Source organism: Branchiostoma belcheri, unplaced genomic scaffold (genome assembly GCF_001625305.1).
Source record: "Branchiostoma belcheri isolate BF01 breed outbred unplaced genomic scaffold, Haploidv18h27 scaffold1, whole genome shotgun sequence".
NCBI classification, from domain to species: Eukaryota; Metazoa; Chordata; class Leptocardii; order Amphioxiformes; family Branchiostomatidae; genus Branchiostoma; species Branchiostoma belcheri.
In genome coordinates, this window is record NW_017802379.1 from 8,246,832 (window position 1) to 8,272,211 (window position 25,380).

At 42.4% G+C, this 25,380-nt stretch overlaps 2 protein-coding genes across 2 annotated transcripts; one reads left to right on the forward strand and one right to left on the reverse strand.

Annotated features, from left to right (window-relative positions):
* Positions 1 to 941: 941 nt before the first annotated feature.
* Positions 942 to 16,656, reverse strand: LOC109465782 (methionine--tRNA ligase, cytoplasmic-like). Its single transcript, XM_019763223.1, has 17 exons — positions 16,514 to 16,656; positions 13,608 to 13,690; positions 12,954 to 13,063; positions 12,095 to 12,211; positions 9,635 to 9,838; positions 9,065 to 9,154; positions 8,306 to 8,417; positions 7,701 to 7,775; positions 7,169 to 7,339; positions 6,671 to 6,766; positions 6,235 to 6,352; positions 5,534 to 5,667; positions 4,846 to 4,925; positions 4,145 to 4,276; positions 3,668 to 3,772; positions 2,946 to 3,129; positions 942 to 1,959 (listed from the first exon to the last, which is right to left on the reverse strand). The coding sequence occupies exons 2-17, from the start codon at positions 13,623 to 13,625 to the stop codon at positions 1,879 to 1,881; spliced, it is 1,827 nt and encodes a 608-aa protein (XP_019618782.1). The 5' UTR covers positions 13,626 to 13,690; positions 16,514 to 16,656; the 3' UTR covers positions 942 to 1,878.
* LOC109465791 (S-adenosylmethionine synthase-like) lies at positions 14,929 to 24,037 on the forward strand. The gene is made up of 9 exons (XM_019763235.1): positions 14,929 to 15,094; positions 18,365 to 18,442; positions 19,017 to 19,139; positions 19,670 to 19,782; positions 20,424 to 20,567; positions 21,129 to 21,347; positions 22,218 to 22,400; positions 22,691 to 22,830; positions 23,582 to 24,037. The coding sequence occupies exons 1-9, from the start codon at positions 15,037 to 15,039 to the stop codon at positions 23,697 to 23,699; spliced, it is 1,176 nt and encodes a 391-aa protein (XP_019618794.1). The 5' UTR covers positions 14,929 to 15,036; the 3' UTR covers positions 23,700 to 24,037.
* The last annotated feature ends 1,343 nt before the right edge of the window (positions 24,038 to 25,380 follow it).

Genomic DNA, 25,380 nt, shown 5'->3' on the forward strand with positions numbered 1-25,380 from the left:
TGTTGCTCATATAATATATGCTGTGTCAACAACAGACATTGCTTACATGTACTTCATCTATGTTGAGTGTATGCATAGATTTGACCTTTTTCCTAAGCATTACCCCATAACCAATTCAGAATTGGTGCCAAATGGCTACTTTAGCAGGAAAAAGGTTATATGTACTAAGTTTAAAATGTAGGTTTTGAATATTCCATGGTGTTGGACCAAGAATTTCTTGTGGGAGATTGTGGAAGACATACATTGCATTTTCAATAACTTTGTCTAGTGCTCAAAATTTTTTGGGACTCCAGTTTAAAAAAGCTGCCCTTTTAGTTTATTTTCTGAACAGTTAAAGTTAGATGCAGAACATTACATTTAGGCCATTTAGTATTGGTGCATTTCCACATGGCCATTACTTCAATTCAACTACTTACTGTTTTTTTTTAACGTAAGGCCAGATTTGGTGCCATATTTTTGCACGCACAAAATATATGCCAGGCTCACTATATAACTGCAACGTACGTGTTCGGTGTAAATTTTTAAGCAAAAACTGTGAAAAGAAAGCCACAAAAGTTTTGAGACTTACAGTGGCAATGGTTTGTGAGGATACAGGAAATACGCTTACAAAGTTTGGAAAGTCTACATTTGTACATGTTTGTGTATGTTGTGAGTTCAGGCCATACTTGAATGAATATACAAATCAGTGTTGGTACATATGATACCATGGAATCATTCTGTGTCATATAGCTTTACATTGATACATAATACAGACAAAAATGCCTAAAAAATTATTTTCTCGTACTGTACAACATTCAATAGACCTGTGTAGAACATTTCCCAAGGAAAGAATGGCATTGGTTGGAAAATTGCCCTGCCAATGTTGGAATATAAAATGCTCAGAATATGTTAAACCTCATGTCTCGTGTGCTTGTTTCTGAAGAAAGACAAGACAAAGTAGATTTCTGTTTTTAGGTGTCTAAGTTTATTTTTAAGTACTAATTTCAGTAGCAAAGCTTATATGAGCATTTTGATTATATTGAGGCATCTGTAATTATGGCTTACAACATAGCAGGATTCTTAATATTCAGTTTGATAAGCATGAAAAAGGCCTGTTTCTATTTCTTGCAAGGATTACAATTAAATCTTACAGAGAGGAAGATCAGTATACAAGGTTTTACGGTTGGACATACGTTTCTACTTTCTAATAGAGACTGTTACATTTTTTGTGTTTATTTGATGGGCTCTTACTATCATTTGATGGCTTTATCTAGTCTTGTTGAAGCTTGTGTTTGGTAACTAATTTGGGAACAATCGTCACAAAAGGACAGCACTGTTGCTAAGGGGACTGCTATTGAAAGAAACGTGTAGGAATTCATATAGTTTGACATACATGTACATATGATACATCTTCAAACGTAATCATTTTTAGTTTATTAAAACATAATATCTGTTGAAACATAGTAATACATGTTGAAACATAATCTCATCTGTTGAGATGTAATATTTGTTGAAACATAATATCGTTTATTGAAACATGTAATATCATTTGTTGAAACATGTAGTACATGTAATATCTGTTGAAGCATAACTTGGTGCAGTTTTCATAGAATTACTGTTAGGTGTGTAATGACATTTTGTCAAATTTTTCAGAAATTGTGTTCTACATATATGTCTTGCTTCAATATTATGACACTTGGGATGGTCACTTAATACATGTAGGCATTTAATTTAGAATGAACAGACAGTCAAGCTTTTCAGTCTTACATGTTGTACATGCATTACAATAGGATACTCTTCCTTGAACAACACTAGCTTTAGCTATAAGCAATAATAAGTCTCCTATAGAGCTTTCCTGTGGTGCAGTACCGGTATTGCCTGTTAGGTGGTGTCAGGTCATCACTCCTTCTGTCGACCAGCAAACTTCTTCTTCAAGTCCTGGACCAAGGATGCTTCCAGCTTCTCAAACAGTGGCTTGGGCTGTGGTTTGGGGAAGGAAAGGCTCTGAGTCATTCAAATATACAGTCAGCTATACAAGTATATCCCACTGCAACATACCAACAAATTGACTGTCTTGCTTAAGGTACTACGTAGTATACAGTCTCCGACTTACTTCTTGCTCTAAGATACATTTTTCGTAAACGAGATGCTCTTTATTATTCACTTGTTTATGAAGATTTACCAAATTTGTGAAAGCATTGACGTAACAGGTGACTAACAAGTTTTTGAGATCAAACTGGCCTGTAAAGTTTTCTGTTTACTGTTTTGAACTTTTTATTATCTTTATTGTATTATGAAGGAAATTTAAATTGTAATTTCCAACGCAAGGAACTGGACTTACCCAAAGTGGACTCAACCAAATTTCTTTTTTGTATTGTTATTTTATTACATGTATATTGTATTTTATGACATTGTATGATGCAATGTTTTGTTCTTGGGTGGATTTTTATATTAAGCATTTGGTTTTCCGACCAATCCTTAAAAAACAAAGTAAGGCCACACCAATTTGATTTCTTGGTTAACGGATTCGCCGCTTCATTTTTTTCTGATTTGCAAATAAAAATAAAAATTCAGAATCAACTGCAAAATGCTCATATTTTGCCCTGAACAGTTGAAAACAGTCCTTTTCTTACTACTTGTTACAGTCAGTCCATCTTTCAATGCAGTAGTATCATTAAAAGTTCAAAATTCATTGTTTAAATTTTGAACCAGCCTGGTATGTTGACTTCATGGCTCCTATCGTACCATTTTGGGCCATAATAGGATGCCTAGGCCTGTTTTTTATTTTAATTTTTCGCCCGCCCGCTCCATTATTTTTCTAGAAAAATCCGTTAACCAAGAAATTAAATTGGTGTGGCCTAACATGAAGGAAAAAAATACCCCTTGCCACCTAGGTTCTTTTTTCGTTCTTTTATTGCAAGTTGTTAAACAGACTATACCCAAAAGTTTTCCAACTCAGACCTTACCTGTCCGATCTTGTGGCCAGGCTCCAGGTGGCACACCAGTTTGTCCACCAGGACGTTGACCCCGGCAGGTGCAGCCAGGTGTTCCTGTATCTGTGTGCTGATGTCAGGCATGTAGGGCTGGAGCAGCACAGACAGCAGACACGCCACGTTGGCACACAGACCAACCACCGTACCTGCTCGGGCTCTGAAAACATATTAAATTTTTTGCAACTCACTGGTACACCACTGTAACTCTGTGAATTTCAACAGGTAAATACAATTTTATCCCATCTCTCCTGTTCTGTCTTTTTGTACATTTATTATTAACCAATGACTGTTTTCAAACTGAGATGAGAAATTTTAGGCTTTCAGAATTAAAAGTATTTTGGGGATTATGGGAACTTCAACTTCACCCCATTTCCTGTGTCTGATCTTTTGATCTGCCATTTTGCCTGTCACTCTTCCCAACCCATGTGCTATAAACCTACCCTCAAGTTCACCCGTTTCCTGTGTCTGAACTTGTCTGATGATCTTCCCCCACCCACATGTTGTGAATGCACAGTTGTACTCTGTCCAGAAAAACACACACAAAAGCACAGCTTGAACACTCAAAACAATACTTGGTACCCACTATTACGTCCATTGAGTTCTTATTTGGTCCTAACTGTCCTGTTCTGTGTCCTTGCACATGTATATAAACAATGGTTCTCTCCAAACTGAAGTTAAATTCTAATTGGCCCTACCTGTCCTGTTCTGTGCCCTTGAGCAGCACCCATGGTTTGTTGGCCTGGATGTACTGGTTCCCCAGGCGAGAGATGTTCAGGATGGTCGTCAGACCTTCACGCAGTCTGCAGTGCAAGGAAGGCAGTAAGGATTGCATTTCTCTGAATCTTTATTGCATAAAATACAAAACCACCATACAGCACAACACACAGGTTCTGTACTTGAAGTTGGTAAAGTTGAACAAGAAGACCATTACGTACCCAATAATTTCAATTTCCTGTTCAGTGTTTTTTTTATACTGTTGTTCAGTGTTCTTTTTGAATGATCTTTTTCAGACACTGTGCTAAATTTTCATCATTGTGGCAAGAACAATATGTAAGTCTGGGTATTCACTGTCAGTACACTGATGTTAGTTTGCACCTGTACGCTCAGTGCTGTAGCGGTACCTGGTACTAGTATGCGACACTGTATGCGACACAGACAACTCATCTGCCTACCTGACTTTCTCCATGTTAAAGTTGTACAGCTGCAGTTCCCTGTTGACCTGAGCCAGCATCTCTGTGTCAGATTCCCCGAGCTCCATGGCAGGGATGGTTCCATGGAAGTTGTTGACCACAAAAGTCAGGGCTCTGGATATTAAAGATAAACTGGAGACGTAACATTTGCAAAGCAAATGCATAATGTTTACCTTCAGACATGGTCTGCCCTGTTAATTTTTACTATTCACATACATGTACTACTAGTATATGGTGACAGGAGTAGAGCAGACCATATGAAATTGCAACATTATGTAACCCAACACCAGTCACCATGGTGACAGACGTCAACAAATCATGTCATTGGCCTGAGTGAGGTCAGAGGTTAGTGTTTGAAACAGAAGACTAGGAAGAAACTGAGTAAAAACAATATGTTTTCCTTCGGTAAACATAACAAATTGCTACACAATGTAATAGATTATGAGCATCATTGTACAATAAAATACAAAAAAAAATCAAGATAATCAGTCAGTGAGTCCTCACAAGGTTTCTTCTATTTTCATGTTGTCAGAAACAGAAGTCACAAATGTTTCTACATTGAAATTCATAGCCAGTATTGCAACTGGGACTGACACAGGTTGGTTTGTTGCAATTTTCTTTATGCCCGTTAGGGGGAGTAGGAGTACCACTGTTACCATTGGCAAATTATGTGTATTTCCCACCTGTAGATGAAGTTCCCCAGGTTGTTGAGGAGTTCAGAGTTGTGTTTCACCATCAGATCCTCCCAGCTGAAGGTGGTGTCCTGAAGTCAAAAGCAAATCGTGTTACGTTTCTAAGTCACTCTGTTGATGATGAAGTTCATGTATGAAACTATGCAGCAATCTCAAATTTAAAACATATATCCATTTTACATGTATGCCACCCCTTAGCCTACTATGTAGCACTACCTCACCAGAAAAAGCAAAACTGCCATATCCTTAGTACCCCACCTATGAAAAAGTAACTTTAACATTGTCAGATTGATGAAAAGATCTCCCAGAAAGACTCAGAGTGACTTGTCAATACCACGACAGCCTTAAAGTGTTGATGTCCCAGCCTAGGAGCACCAGTGATAGTGCACTCTTTGCGAACCTTCGGGTTGATACCTTCGACGCCAGGCAGCGTACTCTTTGGCTAGCAAGCACACTCTTTTGTGACATGCCTCTTTGCGTCTGAAAACGCATAATCCATCTGCTATGCCACTCTGAGGTTTTCTCATTAAGCCTGCACTGGCCCTACTACTGTAGGCTAGTTCTTCCACCAGCATGCTTTTATGCTAGTCAATGTATAGTAAAGTGTATTGTCTTGTTGTTTTTAATATGGGCCCTGTGCCTGATTCAAAGAATAAATCAAATGAAAAGAAAGGCTGACCTGGCTTTCAGGACGGACATACAGCAGGTAGAAACGCCAGATGTCTGCCGGGATGGACGTGTCCTTGGCATCATCCCCAAACACCCCAATCCCACGGCTCTTGGAGAACTTCCCATCCTCATAGTTGAGAAACTCTAAACAGACAACAATAGGCTCATTCCATAACCTTGCCCACCTTCATCCTAACCTAGAGATGCAACATGAGAACATGCATTTTGCTGCCACTCTCATTGGTTGAACCGCTTAACTCATCTTTCATCTGCATCAGTATTGCCGGTATAACCGCCCTCCACCATTATAACACTCCAGCTTCACAGGCATGTGGGGCAGCGGCAACTGGCTATACATGACACCAAACCTGTTACACCCACCAATCTTTGCACATTTAATTGCAGGAGTTGTTAACAGCTAGTGCTGATGCCCCAACTGTGCTTGATGGCAATGAATTCAACTCCACGATAGATCATTGGTCGAACTGCTAATTGTAATGGACAGTTAGGATTGTGTGAACAATGTTTGACAGCAACCCCTGGTCTATAGCCTTGGTGCTAAATCCACTGTCAACTGGTTATTGCGCTTTTTGAATGCTACCATGTTCCTTGATCCTTGAAATGTTTGACTTGTCACCTTTTAAAGAAGAACGTTTAACTTAACAGGATACTGAAGTTTAATATACTGGGACTGAAGTTAATTTAACATACCAGTAGCCTGTAGGTGATTGACCAGGGTGTAGTTGTCCTCAGCACCCAGCAGGGAGCAGGGGAACACCACACTGTGGAAGGGAACATTGTCCTTGGCCATGAAGTTGTACAGGATCACCTGTAAGGAAATTCAAATACACTGTTAGCAGCATGAAAGTTCATTTGTGTTGGTAGTTACATGTTTAAAGTTAACACTTTTGGCCCAACACAAAAAGTTCTCTCAACTAGAGCTTTGTTTACCTAGTCTCCACCAGACTCCTTTGCAGGCTGAATAAAATTAGTAGAATTAAAATCGGCTAAGTGGGACATTGATATATATCATTGGCCAGGGGAGTTGGCCGGCCACAGAGGGTCCAGCTTGCCTGCACACCAAGTTGAACATTAGTTAATAAAGCCTAAATGACTATCACCAAAGAGCAAAAATTTCCTTTCGTACCTCATCTGGATTTTTCCACCACTTGTCCCATCGTTCGGTGTAATTGGCCGTGATGGACAGGTAGCCAATCGGAGCGTCGAACCACACGTAAAACACCTTGAGGATAGAAGAACACATTTTTTGCCAAATTCAAAATCAAGAATATCCTTATAAACAATCTCTAGGTAGTCACTCTTCGGCCATTAATGTACAACATTCACATTTCAATTTGGTTAAATGTACTGAGTAAGTGGGGTCGTGTGGCATAGCGGCAGAGCGCTCGACTCGGAACCAAGAGATCCCGGGTTCCAGTCCTGACATGCCACCAATCTTGTGCCCTTGGGAAAGGCACTTTACACGACTTTCCTCACTTCGCTCAGGTGAAAATGAGTATTGTATTGTCCCCTGTGTTAGTGCCGGCATTAATATACAATGTAATGTAAGTTGCAAAAACTTGAGTGTGCCGTCACCACGTCTTGTGATTAGATGTTGGAATATAAAGAAAAATGTACTGAGTACCTTCTCGGTGAAGCCCTTCAGGGGTACTGGAGTGCCCCAGTGGAGATCTCGCGTGATACAGCGAGGTTTCAGGCCGTCACGCAGCCAGGTGCGAGTGATGACACGGGCATTGGACGACCAGGAATCGTTGGGAAGAATCTCTTCCAGCCATCCGTTCAGTTTAGGCTCTATCTGTGAGAATGCGACATTTCCGTCCGTTAGTCCTTAGCAATCTAACTTCCTGTGTGTATTTCATGCTATCCACCACCCTTAAAGTCCTGAAAGTTAAGTCAATGCAACATGTTAATTCAAATTCATTCCAGTTTAACAAGAAATTGGAGATTTCAGAGTCAGACGTCCAAGAAGTATTTTGAGTTTTTGACTTCACCCCATTTCTTGTGCCTGACCTTTTGATCTACATCGTTCTGCCCGTCAATCTCCCCCAAGCCAGCCTACTCCGTCTGGACAAGCAGACAAACAAACCCACAGCTCAGCCACCCAAAACAATACTTCCATACCTGGAATCTAGAAAGAAATCAGAAAACTGTTGTACCTGCGGCAGGTTGAGGAAAAGGTGGGTTGATGTCTTCACCACAGGAGAGGCGCTGCAAATCTTACATCTCGGTTTCTGTCAGGAGAGAGAAAAACGTTGGTAGCCAAAATACGGAAATCTCAAGAATCATCATCATCAAATTATGAGCATTGTTATTATGATCATACTTTGTGATAATTAAAAAGCCATTGTTGACCTGAGGCGATTACAAGGTTCTATACTATAGCTATAATACTAACAATATGGAACTTTGTCTTATCCATTAGGCGTAGGTTAGGATCCCACTTCTGACACCATGTTGTATCTCGTTATGGAATCAAATACACGCTTAATGCTGCCAAACATTGTATGCTAGAATTGCGAAAGTATCGCCGATCAGTGGGTATGCTCAGTCTATGGGCTGTTGGAGGAAGAGGTCCTATCACTTCTTACATACTTTTTGGAACATACTAAATGTTCATGACGGACCATATTACTAACTTACTAGTAATTCAATAAAATAAAATTAAAGGGAAAGTGACTATAGCTAGTACATAGATTGGAAGGGATGCCAAAAGCTACGATGTATCTTTCTTCCTGTAACAGTTATACACATTATACAGTACCTTGAGTTCAGTGGCGACGATGAGTTTGCCGCACTTGTCACACTGATCTCCGCGGGCGTCCTCGTAGTTGCACAGGGGACAGGTTCCCTCGACAAAGCGGTCCGCCAGAAACCTACAAGTGGCAACAAAACGCTTGTCATCACATGTAAGGCTGTAGAGGTCAGTACCTTTGCATCACAAACATTTTTAGACGAAGACCCCTTTGCAATGTCTTCAAATTCAAGTACATTTGGGGACAAGGTTACACTTGTACCCCGGTAACATTAGGAAGGACTACATTGTGATAACATGAACTGATTGCTGCCCAGCATATCTTACTGATGACTATCAAGTGCTACGTATTGCATTGATAGATTAGTAAATAGATTGAGACACTTTGAAAAGCAATTGCAGCTTGGCGGCACCAATACTCACAGTTACGGATCACCCTGGTCTACAATGCGTGTGGTCATTTCCAATTTAACTTGCGCTTTTTGTGAGGTAAGCCCTGCATATATCTAACCCAAGGTACGTTATTTGATGTCTTATGTGATTACGTCCCAAGTCTGACACGTACGTCTAGGAATAGTTGCCTAAACAATAACGTGATAGGTGAATTTCATTGTGGTTGTGTGTAACTTAGGATCCCACTTCTGACACCATTAATGGTTAATTTAGTACCTAGCTTGTGCATGTAGATTTAAGTGCCCAAAGAAACCATTTATCTCCATTGTTAAATCCCACTTTTTGTGCAGTGAGCCGTGAGAAAGTCGGCCTGACCTGTCACACTTCTCACACAGAAGCTGGTCCACGGTGTCAGTCAGCAGGTGATCCCGCTGGTGCAGACGCCAGAAGATATCCTGGGCAATCCTGGAAACACAGTCAAACGTCCAGAAAAGAACAATCAACAGTATGATGATGCCTTCAAATATATATCAGAGTTATCACCCAAAAATTGAGGTGTTCAAAAACTCGTATTTCCCCAGAACTATCATAGAGTGTATCTCGTTGCCACCAAGCACAGTTGGGGCATCATCAAGCTTTAAACAACTCCTGCAATTGAATGTGGAAAGAGTGTAACAAGTCGTTCGGTGTGATATACTAGTACTAGTAGCTAGCTGTCGCCCTGCCGTGTGCCTATGAAGCTGGCGTGTTACGCCGAAGGGCGGTTATACCGCCTACACAGATACAGAAGCTGGTGTGTTACGCCGAAGGGCGGTTATACTGGCTATACAGATACAGAAGCTGGTGTGTTACGCCGAAGGGCGGTTATACTGGCTATACAGATACAGAAGCTGGTGTGTTACGCCGAAGGGCGGTTATACCGGCTACACAGATACAGATACTCACTCGGTCTGCTGGGGCGTGGTTGTCCTGCCGAAGAAGTCGAAGTCGATGTTGAACCATCGGTAGATATCGGCGTGCAGGGCGTGGTACTTGTCACAGATCTGCTGCGGGGTCAGGCCCTCCTCCAGGGCTCGCGTCTCGGTGGCCGTCCCGTACTCGTCCGTCCCGCAGATGTACAGCGAGTTCCACCCGCGCAGGCGGCAGAACCTAATACCAGCCCAGAAGAGAACAAGGGATTGCCATGCCTTCAAGTACCAGAGTTATCAACCAAGGATTGAGGTGTTCAAGAATTCATTTCTTTCCTAGAACTATCGCAGAGTGGAACTCACTGTCACCAAGTACAGCAGGGGCATTGTCATTAGATAGTTTTAAACAATGTTTAGGATTAGATGTTCAAGGGTTAGATGTAACAAGTCGATCGGTGTAATATAGCCAGCTGCCGCCGCGCCGCGTGCCTGCGAAGCTGGTGTGTCACGCCGAAGAGCGGTTATACCGGCTATACAGATACAGATACAGAACCTGGGGTGGGTATTCGGCCAGGGTTGATTAATTCATTCATTCAATTATACCATATAGTGAATTACAATTCATTAATTCATTCATTAATTCATTCATTCATTTCTTTCATTTTTCAGGCAGCCACCTTGAACTAGATGAAGATTTTGCTGCATTTTCGTCGCAGTTTGTCAGGCCTCCATCCAGGAAATTCGTGTATTAAAAAAAGTACCTTTCCCCAAGGGCATAAGATCGGTGGTATGGCACAGTTCTAGCCTCCGCAGACTTGTTGGATGTCGGCGTTATTTTTCTGTGAGCGACGCGAGTAATATGCCCCGGAGGGACGATGTTGCTGCCGAGGGAGTTTTTGCCGTGGGGAGAGGGTTTCGCGCCTCGAACTCTCTCCACGGCAAAAACTCCCTCGGCAGCAAAATTGTCCCTCCGCGACATATTACTCGCGTCGCTCACAGAAAAAAAATATATCGCCGACCGTCGCCCAACAAGTCTGCGAAGGAGGCTAGCAGGGTTCGAACCCGGGACCTATTGGTTCCGAGCCGAACGCTTTGCCGCGGTCATGCCACACGACCCCACAGCTCCAATACATTCACGAAACCCAAAACACTTCCCGGAGGTCGACCAAAATGCTTCCCGAAAATCTGAAATTTCCAATTTCTTGTTCTTCGTTGTGTGAAGTACAATATGGTCTGTTGCTCAATCATCTTCGTGTGGAGTGATTCATATGCTAAACCACATGTGACCACATGAAAACGATAGCGAAAGCGGCTTCAAATCTGGCTTGAAGTCACGTCTCTGAACACGTAACATTTTGAAACAGTACATCGAAGTTCTGTAAACCCCTTTGCAGTTCCCCCGTACGTATAGGTAACGGTAACTTCTGACCCGAGGCTTGCAAATCACTAGTACATGTATTCAAGTTCGCAAGTCACGTCCTAAAATTTTGAAACAGTAGACGTATAATACGATATGTAAAACCCCATGCACACTCCCAGCTCCCAACACGCATAGATATAAGCACTTGGGTATTAAAAGCTGGTCGACAAGCTTCGGCCGTGTTTGTGGCGCACCGAAATTAACAAATTGGCAGAGAGTCAAACGTAATTTTTCATTCAACGCCTGGTGGTATAAACAGATGAGCACGTCAGCATTAAGTGAACGTACTGCGCCCGCGCGAAACCTGTTTTTTTCCCCACCGGTTTCGTTGCGGGCTAGTTCGGTCAACGTTACATGGGGGCCTGCATGTCGTTTTTTGTAGGGCGTATCAGGCCTTTTTAGTCTTTGTAATCCGTAGGCAGCCTTCCCCAAAATCAACGCAATATCACATTTGCCGAAAAGCGTAAAGTCGTAGTCGCCTCTGTCACTTAAACGTAATTCGTAATCGGCGTCGAAAATTTTGCCACCACTACCCCCTCCCCCATGCAGGCCCTCTTACATCAGAATATTCCCTGTGATGCAATCGATATCTTTCCCGATGCAACATTGGGCAGGATGCCATTCTTAAATGGGGGCCTGCATGGGGGGTCCCGACAACGCTATACGCTAAATTGTGGGAACACTTGATTACGCTTTACGATAAATTCCAAGTGGCTACAACGCAGTACGTAGAATTAAAACGGAAAATGCACCAATTACGCTCTACGTTGAATTAGAGTGGTCCGTCTACGCTCTACGTGGAATTAAAACAGCCGATTACGCTCTACGGAAAAGGGCATGCGGGCCCCCTTAAATACGCAAATTCGGACGTTCTGTCGAAGTGCTATATGTATTCTCCCACGGTAGAGCTATCCCGCGGCAGGTACGTTAGTTAGCCTTGCTGCCGTACAAGTAAGGAAGCACCCCTGCCTCGAGAGGATGTACGCAGAATATATCTCGGGTTTCGATCGGGCGTTGTACGTTCTACTGGCGTGTTTTAAAACAGACGTGACGTGACGTCGACGCCATGATCCTCACCGTGAGAAGACGTCAGCGCTCAGCACGCAGCCGATGATGTTGCCCAGGTGAGGTACGTTGTTGACGTACGGCAAGGCGCTGGTGATCAGGACGTTCTTCTCACCTGGTTTGGGTAGACTGTACGTGCGTAGCGGAAAGAACATTTCACTTAGCTTAAGCTATAACGCAAAATTCCCTCCCCACAGATACATAACGTTAAAGCTATATTATGTAGAATTTCAACTAGGCGAAATAGCGACGCTCATGATATGTTGAAAGTTATCGAAAATGGCAATCTAGATGAGAAAATTTCAATTACAAAATGTATTTGTATTTTCAGTTTTGGCGCAAAAATCTTACATAATATCACTTTAACCTTACTGATATTGCCTTGCTGTATTTCAACTTAGAGACTAAATAAAAATACACCTGCATTGCATAATTCTATTAATCTAAATATGAAACGGTAACATTATACGGATTGTGTTTTGTTTTCATTTTTTTCAAAACGCTATCCTATAGCCATTGTTGGTGATCCGAATCACATTCTATGTTTGGAACCTCGCCAAATCTAGACTATGGCTATTGAGTACTGCGCTGCATACAAATGTAACTCAGTTCTAAGTCTTTGGTTTCACTACCGACACTAGACATGATGCAGCTTGAAATTAGATTAGCCTCACCGAAACTGAAAGTATAGGGGTGGCGCAGTAAAAATAATGGGCCACAACATATGTTGATATAGATGTGACAAGACCCTGCCTGTCTCTTTCTTGACAATTTCTTTTTTCTTTTTTACTTAATTCTATTTTGCTTTCTGGCATGACTTCCTTATTTATAAAGCGTTTTTCCCAGAGAAAGAAAAACAAGGAGGGCTTACATGGGGTGTTCGCGTATCACCGGTTTGGGACACGCACTCTTGCCCTCGGTAAAGGAAGCTAACGCCTCGGTCCTCTCCTCAGGTGTCACCGGGCCCTCGGTCGGGGTGCCCTAGGGTGGGGAGAATATTACATAAAGTTAACGTTTATTATAACGTAATCTCCGAGGAAATATTTTGTGGCTACAAGAAAGTCTTAGATGGGCAAGACATTAAATTGGCAGTTGTAATACCGTTAATATATACGGTACAAAAAGGAAAACCGGATATATAAAAACGCATAAAAGACGTAAAAAAAATAACCCGAAACCTAACTAAACCTGCTTTGCTTGGAAAGTACCTCTAGCGGTATACTGCGTAGTAAGCATTTGGCTGATGCAATATCACTTAATAGCCTATCGCTTAACATTGTCCTGAGCAATATGTAGCTTCTAGCGGCTATAGGACCTAAAAGTACGATATCTGGAACGCATGAAAAGAACGGCAAAATATTTTTGAAACGCATAATTTTGACAGCCCCCAAAGCATGTGTTTTTTTTTGCGATTTTGTAATTTTGTTAGCATGTTTGAAGTACCAACTGTGTAGTCTACATACTCGAGCCGTGCCTGACTTACAAAATGGCAAAAAAAGATGACGGTTAGAAAATGAGAACTTACCTGTGCGGTGTCAGCCATTGTTGACTTCTTACTTATTGTAGCAGTACTGATGCAGCCTTTCTCGTTTCACTACGGTGCGATATCTACACAGTAAGAGTATATATTATAAGTCGCTAGCAGTCTCTATGAAGGAGAACCGTTCGGGTCGCCCGTTGTATCGTACTGGTTATCGACAGACTCCGCCCCTTTTGATTTAGCGCGCTGCCATTGGCTGAAGCAGATGCTCATCATTTTAAGTTAGAACACTGCCATTGGCTGAAGAAGATGCTCATTATACAGTTTCGACAGACATTTTTCTAGAGTGAGTCATACTTATAATTTATCCAGTTTCCATCTCGTGATGTGATGGAAACTACGTCACCCTGGTTTCGGTGTTGATTTTGGTATTTTTTGTGTCCATATATGGTCAAATTCTTCGTCCTATTGTCCGCTCCCAAGATTTTGAACTTAAAAACACTTCAAGTGTTCTTAGCGTGCAAATGCTTTCACTTTTGCTGGGTGTTCTGAGAAGCCCCATCATGTCCGTGCTTGATCATTTGACTCGCACAGGTTTCAACTTGCCCGTTACAAAGTTGTGTATTGTCGATCTCTCGGTCATTGACGTATGCATTACGAATGCAGCACAAAAATGATCAGAAAAAACGCTTTCTTTACAGAATACGAATCTGAAGTTACAAGAGTACAATGATCATTTTATATTTGGTGTATGGACCTCATATCAAGTTATCTCTCATGTTACTTGTTCACTATAAATTGTCAGTGTATCTATATTTTGTATGTTATTAATGCAGCACTACAGGAAGAATAGCAACTATATTTGCTAATTGTGGTTCTAAATAAACTTTTTATTGATCGTGGCAACAGTTCATATAATATTTTTAAATCATCCGTCGTTTTTTTTCGTCAATTTTCCGAAGCAACCCTTTCACAATACCTCCCGATACAATTTCAACCTCATCCGGCCACTCCCATTTTGCCCTTGTCCGACCGTGATGCTTTTCGTTAGTTTCGACAGTTAATTTCAAATTCAATGACGCAATTGGAAATGTACTGTCAAATTCACAAAAAAAATCTCTCTGCACACAGGCCATGTATATAGAATTGTTCAACGTTCATATAATTTCAGTTATGGAAAATATAACAAACCATCGCTGAAATGTAGGAATTCGAAGCATAAAGAAATGAACTTGGGACTTTTTGTGAGCAATCGGGTAAAGTATAGTTTGGGGCTTGGTTTCTCAGTAATCACCCTGAGTTGCCAGCGTGCCATTGGTCCACACTGGCGCACGCGCAGTTGTTTTATGAATATCATTAAGCTTTCGAAACTTGGCGTAAGGTATAAATGTGAGAGTTATAAGAATCTAAGGTAAATTTCTTTCGCCGTCTCATATTTGTGGTTCACACAGGAAGACGCGTCGAATCGAAGAAGATGGCAAACCAAGACACCTTCCTCTTCACTTCTGAATCAGTCGGGGAGGGACACCCGGGTGAGCTCTCCAGAATCTTGCTATTTTATTTTTCTTTTTTTCCACACACTTTTATTGATTTACTCTCGATCTGTCCAAACTATACAATCATGTCTTTCGGAATGTGACTGAATTCTAATTTGGGGTAATATTTTCAGAAATGGTAAGTTGTTGACGTACGGCAAGGCGCTCAGGTGATCTAGGACGTTCTTCTCACCTGGCTTGGGTAGACTGTGCGTGCGTAGCGGAAAAAAAACATTTCACCTTGCCAAGTCTAGACTGTAGCTAGAATATCGAGTGCTGCATACAAATGTAAATCAGTCAGTCATTGGTTTCAACTAGCCTCCACCAGGCCTTTCTACGGGAATACGGATCGTAGAATTCGGCAAAAAGAGTAAAATTGGCCAGGGGAGTCCGGCAGTTTCTTTCCCTACGAAAAGCGCGGCCATTCAAACCTACAAGGCGGCCAAACTCCCCTGACATGACAAATTCTCCTATGTATAGCCACCGTAGTTAGTCTGGTAGAGACTAGGTTTCAACGGACACTAGACATGGTGCAATTGTCATGAGACTGGCCTTACCGAAACTGAGTAGGGATGGCGCAGCAAAAATATGATTATACATTGTACATGTAATTCACCACGCCTATGATAATGAACCACTCCATTTTATTTTACGTGATCATACGACTCTACAGTATCTCTCTCTTTTTAATTTTTGTCCTTAATTTGTGCTTTCTCAGTGCATGCTCGGCTTTTTTTTTTTTTTTTGTGGCGGCACAGTTACGTTTGTCGTACTGTGATTTTGATGCAAAAGCAAGTGGTGACAGAACAGACCGATGATAAAGATCTCAGACCAAGTTTTTGGTTACAAGACAGCGGAACTTTTGCAGGATGTGTGTGGCCAAGCCCCCCAAAAAATTCGCATGACGAATTTCGTACAATAGCAAATGATAAATGATGTCCTTATGGTTATATTGCAGACAGGTCGCAGAGAGAGCGCCGTCAAGTGGAATGGGGGTATAAAGTGCGGTTAGGTCTGACCGGTTTAGGGCGGTTTGTACTGGCTTTTCAACGTGCGGCACAATTTTCTGTGCGTGTTTGGAGAACAAATTTGCGGTTAAACCCCGCGTTCTGAGACCTAACAAACCCCGTGTAATTTTGTGTGTATTTTAATAGTAATAATCTGTTGAAAAAAATATGAGCCACCGCTTAACCCCAGTGTACCAGGACCTTTACTTTTGCCAGCGCTCTCGTCTGTTGATTCTATCATCAAGTGTGGCTTGGTGTTGGATCAAAACAAAGCAACATCCGGTATTATCATTCACATGTTGTTGGCAGACTTGTCCACCCGATTCCTCACTATAAGCTAGGACATTTTATACAATGTCTTCGCTATAAAGTACGTGAAATTCCATTTAAAGATGTCTGTAAAACTAACCTTGATCTTGTAAACCCTTTACGACCCTCCGTTAGAGTTGTTTACACTGCTGTTGTTGATCCAGCACCATGTAACACTAATAGGGCACGGTGTAGTGGTCATGTTTAGCAAGCGCCACAAGGGAAACTTTGGATCTTCGTCAACTGAAAAACGGGAAAAATAAGAACTTAACCACACCCACTGACAGACCATGTGACAGAATGAACATTTTTACGTACGTGATACATAAATAAGGGAAAATATGTAAGCATATTTTTTATATATTCCAACATGTAATCACAAGACGTGGTGACGGCACACTCATTTTTTTTCAACTCATATCAATGCCGTCACACAGGGGACAATACAATACTCATTTTCATCTGAGTGAAGTGACGAAAGTCGTGTAAAGTGCCTTTCCCAGGGAAATGTCAGGGCTCGAACCCAGGACCTCTTGGTTCCGAGTCGAGCACTCTGCTGCTACGCTACACGACCCCACTTCGTAAGCATATTTTAACACCGTGTTCGTATAATAATATCACGGTTTTGTTAAGTAACCTCTGCAGTAATTCAGCGGTTACATAGTAGAAATGTTCAGGGCATTCGGCCAGTCTCAATGTCCGTGACTTTTCACAGTTCACGATCAAATGTACATACTCGTACGTACGTGTCAGTTGGAATTCTATCCACCATGCCTTAGCTGACGAAGACACGCTATGACAGGCCAAAAGTGTGCGAAAAAAACCCCACAATGACCTAGGAATAAGAATGAAGGTTTTGGAATCCATTTGTCCTATGACCTTCGTATTTTTCATGACTCACGGCTAATTTGGGCCGGGCTCGGAGGTTGTATTTGTTTTGTATTTGTTTGGTAGCCTGCAAGCGTATTTGCTCAGGGTAGATGTTACTTCCTGGGCTCAGGGGTGCCAGAGTATACAGTGCAATTTTACGGAATACAGTGTAATCGTATTAGTATACAGTGCAATTTTACTAGTAAAATTGCACTCACTGTATACTAGTAAACTTGCACTGTGTACTAGTACGATTGCACTGTATTCCGTAAAATTGCACTGTATACTAATACCATTGTACTGTATTCCGTAAAATTGTACTGTATTCCGTAAATTACACTTTATACCCTGTCCCCCCTGGTATCAGGGTAGATGTTACGTCCTGGGCTGGCATCTATCCAACGACCGAAACTAACGCCACGTATGCACAATACACCATCGCTACACGGCAGTACACACGTACAATAGATGGAATAAAGGATAGGGTCTACTGAGAAGCCCTACGGAAGCGCTTTGATCTTGCCGCTTTACTTTCACTTTGCCGTGTTTACGTACACGTACGAACTTCGTTTTAAACTTGCAGTTTACACATTTTTAAACTTGCAGTGAAGCTTCAATCAGAAAAGACATCGTGGGACAGACAGTTCAATTTAACTTTTTTTTGTTCATTTCTACAATTCTTAATTATAACGACCTGTCTGCAAAATAAAGTTGAAAACTACGTCAAACATTTTACAGTTGTTGACACACGACAAAGAGGAGTTCCCTTGGGAATAATTATTTGAAAATAACAAGGTGTTGTCAGTGGTGGTGTCAAATGGAATGATATTACATGTTGAGTTGATCGTTGATGTGCATAGCCTCTACAAGGCTTCGGGAGGCGGCTGGAAAGAGTAGAAATTGGCCAAATAGAGAAACAACATTTGCCGCACAATGTGCCCTCTCTGCCCGGCTAACTCCCCTGGTATACTATTCCCTTTATTTTGCAAATTTCTACTATTTTTCCAGCGATCTTCGGTGCCTGGTAGAGGCTAGATGTGCAGTCGACAGCGTCGGAATTTATGTCTTTTCTACATTTCAGACAAGCTGTGTGACCAGATCAGCGATGCCATTCTGGACGCACACCTGAAAAAGGACCCCAACGCCAAAGTCGCCTGCGGTGCGTATCAATATAATGGCATTGTTGCTGAAAAAGAAGAAAAATCTATTTTTTTCTGGGCTTTTGTTTTGTAAACTTCTATCACAATTTGCAGAAACTGAGGCTGACAAGAGTTTATTATCATATATATTCAGTGGTGTTACTACGATTCGGTCCATTGGTTAACTATAAATAGACAACAGGCCGAAGATTTGCCAAGTTCATATATTTAGAGCTGCATGTGAATTTCTGGTTTCATTATAATTGTAAATTTTTCGCTGATTCTATGCATACTGAACTTTCATAACCTCTCATTTTGACCTCTAATTCGACCTCACGTCCTCTCAGCTAGCAGGTTGACGGAGATTATGGTCGACCTCCGGACCCAATTCGACCTTCTTGTCATTCTGCGGTTACAAAATACACAAATCCGCCCCCCTCACTTCCTGTGACTCTACAACATTTAAATAACTACGGACACACAAGCAAATAAACAGACAAACAAACGAACAAACAAACAAACAATCAGACAAGCACATCAAAAAACAAAACCCCTGTACACGGAACTAAAACAACATTTTTTTTCATATTCCAGAGGCCTGTACCAAGACAGGGTACATCATGGTGTTTGGTGAAGTGAACACCACAGCTAACATCGACTATCAGACTGTGGTGCGTGACGTCATCCAGCGTGTCGGCTACGACCACAGCGACAAGGGTGAGTTTTTTTATCTTAACTTCCTGTTTTTTTTGGTGAAAATCTGCATAATTGCTTATTTTATGATTTCTAGACTTATTGACCCTAGCCTGTCCCTATTATTAAATGCAGCTCAGTTTTACAATGTTGAAAGAACTGTATTTTTTTAATCACATCAGCCGAATTTGAAATCTATGCAAAACATCGATATCATGATCACTACCTACCGAGCCTATTTCTTTCAGGACTGAAATCGGACCCCGCTTTTTTTTATTTTTTACTATTCTAGTTGGGTTGTGGGCTGTCGGCGTCTCAGTGGGGGAAGCGAATTTAAAAGCAACCCGCCGACCCACCCTCTTTTTCAACGTCTATTTGAGGCTCGCTACACGTCCCTCTGGGCGTTTGCTCCGACTTTTTAAAAAATTCTGCCCATGCCTTTAACCTTTTCCTGGAGATTGCCCAGCCCGAGTTGGGATAGGGTACTTGGCCAAATGTTGCAGTCACTGAATTCATTCAAACGACTACATGACAATCGTATTTTAAAAACGCAGGGTTTGACTACAAGACCTGCGCAGTGATCCAGGCCGTGGAACAGCAGTCCCCTGACATCGCGCAGGGCGTGCACGAGAAGCGGCGGCCCGAGGACATCGGAGCCGGGGACCAGGTACAGGAACTACAACTGTACACCATTTTATGTGGGACCCTGGGTGCCAAACTCGTTTCGGGCCGCTAGCTGTTCCCTTCGGCAGCCAAGAGCACTTCGCCCGCCTGTCTAAAATTACCGCTTCGGGGGAGTCTAGCCCGGGGATAGTTTGGCTCGCCCAACAACGAGTCTAGTTCTAGGGCCAGTCAAATTACCCTCGGGCTCAACTCCCCCGCCGGCGAAGGGCTCTTGGCTGCCGAAGGAAAACGGCTAACGGCCCGATATTAGTTTGGCACCCAGGGTATTTATGTGGTGTTGACATCCGCTGAATTCTTTACAGAGTGAAGAAAACAGAATCTAAACGCACACTTAATTTAAAGGTCTGCTTCATGCAGTGGTCATTCTACTGGTCTACTTCAATCTACTGGTCGATAGAACCTAAAACACTTACCGAGAAGAGAAGGGGTGATCCGTTGTACTTGGCTAAATACGCGAGCCGTTTAGAAGCCACATTGCACTGGTTGCATTACAAACTTTTGTGGCCTGGATAATTATATAAAGCCTCGTATTAACGAAAATATTCTATGGCCTGCATCCCTGTTGCTTTCTTCTTGTTTCTGCAACACTGCGCTTTGTATTTTGACGACTTTTCCCACCTGCAGGGTCTGATGTTCGGCTACGCCACTAACGAGACCGACGAGTGCATGCCTCTCACCTGCAAGCTGGCCCACGGACTCAACCGTAAGCTGGCGGAACTACGCCGGGATGGCACCCTCTCCTGGCTGCGTCCGGACACTAAGACACAGGTGAGAGACGTACGGTCTCATCTGTAGCCTCGCGCTGCAGACTCGTTAGGATGTAAATTATCATATTTAGTCCAGTGGTTGCGATCCTGCCTCTGGACTAAGAGGTTGGGAGTTCGAATCCCGGCTGATGTCGCTCGCCCGACATGCACGCTACTGTTTAGGGTCGCAGTCCTTCGGATGGGACGTTAACCGTGGTCCACTGTTCATTGTGCTTGTTGAAAAGAGCTGGGGGAATTTCCGAGGTACAATGGACCAGTAAATACTGTACATAGCGTCTGTTTTCTCTGTCACGACCAGTGGAAGCTCTTCAATTAGCTAAATTGGTTCGAAATCACTTTCACTTTCATTTGTAAACCGAAAAGTGGTTCTGAGATTTTGTATTCTTGTTATGAATACATCTGAGCTCTAATTCCTTCCAATGCAATTTTCCGACAGGTATATATTAGCATATGTTCAAATATAGATTTCTATTCAAATCCTCTGTTGTAAGATGTGTCTGAAAGTTTCAGAAGTGAAATATTATCAAGAAATGAGCTGACATTTTTTGTTACGATTGGACAGGTGACCGTTGAGTACAGAATGAGCGGGGGCGCGTGCGTGCCGATCCGGGTGCACACGGTGGTCATGTCGGTGCAGACCGATGACGTCGTGACCTTGGATGACCTTCGCCAGCAGCTGAAGGAGAAGGTGGTGAAGGCCGTCATCGACTCGCGCTACCTGGACGACAAGACCATCTACCACCTGCAGCCTTCTGGCAAGTTCCAGCGTGGGGGACCACAGGTAAATAACCAACTGAATTACTTTGAAGTTTGGAACGGAAGAAGAAGAGGAAACTGAGCAAAAACAATATGTTTTTAACATAACAAACGTTTTCTGAACCGTCACGTCCCTTGGAAAGTGTCCACTCAAATCGTTTGCTTCGCACTAGTATTAATAAACGAACTAGAAAGGTAACATTTGCAAAGCAAATGCATAATGTTCACCTTCGCATATGGTCTGCTCCGTTAATTCTTACTCAAACACATTCATATATATGGTGACAGAAGTCTAAATCCCTCCTACTATAAAATTGCAACATGATGTAACCTAACACCAGTTACCATTGTGAGAGACAGTCTGCTTGACCAGGTCAGAAGTCAGTGTTTGGAACGGAAGAAGAAGAGGAAACTGAGCAAAAACAATATGTTTTAACATAACAAACGTTTTCTGAACCGTCACGTCCCTTGGAAAGTGTCCATTCTAATCGTTTGCTTCGTACTAGTATTACATCACACCTGTCTTCCTCATGCTTCAAAAGCGCCGCCTAGTTAACTATGATAGTACTGCAACCACCTTACACCTATGCTGCAATCATATCAAACTGGCCGCTAGGCGTCTCCCCTGACACGCTATTGCAATCATGTTGAGACAGGTGTAAACGTTGTAAAATGACACGCTGGGTCCAATGGTAATGCTTCGGATTCTGTGAGACGTTCGACGAGCCAATCAGCAAAAAGAATAGAGGAATGCTGCATGCCTATTGGTTGCTTGCTCTACATTCTGATGACATTTTATAGTACATTTTCTATAACACAGCCAAAAAGCTCAAATAAAACCACACACAAACGATTCTTATTGTGTTTCACACTGTTCATATGACTTTATCCTTAGGCTGACGCTGGTCTGACAGGACGTAAGATCATCGTGGACACCTACGGTGGGTGGGGCGCCCACGGGGGAGGTGCCTTCTCTGGCAAGGACTTCTCCAAGGTGGACCGTTCTGCCGGGTATGCCGCACGTTGGGTGGCCAAGTCCCTGGTGAAGGCAGGCCTGTGCAAACGTGTGCTGGTGCAGGTAAGGGTCCAACACTGTCTCCGTAACTTAATTCATGTACAGCATCAGTGTAGTCTTGAAGTTGAACATCAGTGACTGTAACACAGATAGATAGACACTTCTTTACAAGTTATTTCCAGACCCTGGTGCATGGCCCTGTATCACAGTGCATGCTATGAGTATGATAGCCTTTGTAGAGTCAAGTCCACTTCAAAACAGTCATATGAAATATATAAAATAGCACTAGAATGTTACTTCAGTTCACATATCTGAACAGTCCCTTAATCCATGCTTGTTTGTACTGATGACAGGTGTCTTACGCCATCGGCATCTCCCATCCACTGTCGGTGCACGTCAATTCGTACGGCACCTGTCAGGGCAGCATGACGGACGCACGTCTGCTCAAAATCATCAACAAGAACTTTGATCTGCGCCCTGGTGTCATTGTCAGGTGAGGCTGATAATGTTTTAAGACTTTAAACGGGTTTGCAGAAACATCTGTCCACCTTTCAGGCGAGATATTTCACCTGAAAGGTGGACAGGTTTTTCCGCAAACCCTACTTTAAACATCATCTTAAAAATCTTCAACATGGCTCATTTCTACTACAATTTGACAACTACATGTACATGTATCATGATATAGATGGCACATAATTATCACATGCTATTTGTTGAGTGCTAAGATTGATCAATGTTTTAACAATTATATTACCACTAGGTTTTTTCTTGAAATCACAGTCTGCAAGTATATTTTGCTCACATAGCTAGAACAAAAGCACATCAAACAGTATAGCCTAGCTATTGGTGAGAAAAATGTTAATATTATTATTAAACCAAGGAGCTTCAAAATACATGTACAGACAACAGACTTCAGTTTGGTTAGATGCAAAGGAGTCCTTCCTATGTTTTTACATCTTATTATGTTTACTGAAGGAAAATATATTGTTTTTGCTCAGTTTCTTCCTCTTCTTCTTCCCCAAACAAATACGGTCAATGACCTGAACCAGACGTCTGTCACCATGGTAACTAGTGATGGGTTACATCATGTTGCAATTTTATAGCAGGAGGGATTTAGACTCCTGTCACATTATAGGAATGAGTTTGAGTAGGAATTAACAGAGCAGACCATATGTGAAGGTAAACATTATGCATTTGCTTTGCAAATGTTACCTCTCTAAGTTTATTTTGTATTCCAATAACAGGGAGCTGGGACTGCAGCGCCCCATCTATGAGAAAACCGCCTGTTACGGGCACTTCGGCAGGATGGACGACCCCGACTTCACATGGGAGCAGCCCAAGAAGCTGGACCTGAACGTTTAGACAAGGATCTGGAAAGCTTCACAACGTTAACATAGCACGCGCAGCCTTGCAACTGGGTCAATGCATGCAAATGGACATCACGGATGTATTGTGATTGTCCTTTTGATGAGATGTTATATATTCTGTTTAGTTGTTCTGTTGTAAAACTGCACTTAATGTGATTTGTCAGAACATAGGGTGTCAGAACACAGGGGAGTAATAGCATAGGGCTGTAACAGTAATCTGTGTTCTTGGCTAAATATGTGAGCCATAGCGAAGCCACATTGCACTAGTAGGTACATATGTGTACTTGAAAAAATCATGCTTCACTTCAGTTGAGGATGACAGAAGAAGATGGCTTTATATAGGATGGGTGGGCAGCTATTGTTGGGTATTATTGCAGAATTGCTTTGTAATAGTTTGAAGTTATAGCTCTTGTTTTGCATTTGTTTTTACACTACCAGATGGTATATCACAATTAAGCAATTCACATGCATCTTGCCAGATACCAATGATGATGTTTGTAGAATTCACTGCAGGGTGATAATTAATGGTTTATTTGTCACATATTCATTTGTACAGAATGGCAGGTCCCGTGTAATTGGGACCTGAATTGCTCTGACAATTACATATTTATCATTGGTTGATTAATAAAAAGTTATCACACATTAAAATCATTATCCGTCATTATTATTAATATAAAATACGTTAAAAGCTAATTCGTTTAAAATATCAGATTTGCACACATGTACAGGTTGCATTAAAAGTCTTTGGACAATAAAATGGCAATCTCAGTCCCCATTCAGTAGTCGCACGATATGCGGTATTGCACTGTTTTTAAATCTCTCAGTTCTGGCAGTGACAGTGTTCAGTTTGTAGCTAGATCTAGTGTCTCTACCGCTGGTCTCTCCTCGAGTAGGAGGCAGCCACTGTCTGAATGTCGGGGACTCCATCAGACCGCGTCCGAACTTCAGGATCAGGTGTTGACGTCTTTGCTGGAGTGAAGGTAGACCTAGGAGACTGCATGCATCCGAGTACCGGGAGTAGTCTTTGCCAAGTATGATACGACATGCCCGGCGCTGGATGTTCTCTATCTGGGCTATCTGGGTGGAAGTCAGTCCGGGGCCCCAGACAGGGCAGGCGTATTCACACAGGGGACGTACGTAGCTGACGTACACAGTCACCAGGTCAGACACTGGTAGTCTGAACCTTTTCAGGTGTCGTAGGAGGAAGAGACGTCTGCTGCTTTGACTGGTGATGTGGTTGACGTGCGTGTTCCATTTGAGGTCAGATTGCACCATGACCCCTAACAGCTTGGCTACAGAGACTTCTTGAAGTGCATGGCCGTCAATGTATAAGGCTGGGAGAGGAGGGGGGGTTTTTGTAAAGTACACATGCATGGCCTTGCATTTCTTTGGATGTAACTTCATGTAACTGTTCGCAGTCCACTGTTCCAGGTCGTTGAGATCATGTTGTAGGAGTGAGGGTTCGCGTGTTAGTCGGCTCTCAATCATTGAGAGATCGTCAACAAATTTCCAATTGGTGGATCGGGTCTTTACAGCGGCGCTGTTGATCATCGCTAAGAAGATGATGGGAGCCAAAACAGTGCCTTGTGGGAGGCCGCAGGTAAGTATCTCCCACTCGGAAAGTGAACCCTGGTTATAGGACCCGTTGTCTCCTCTCAGAAAGAAAGTCGCAGATC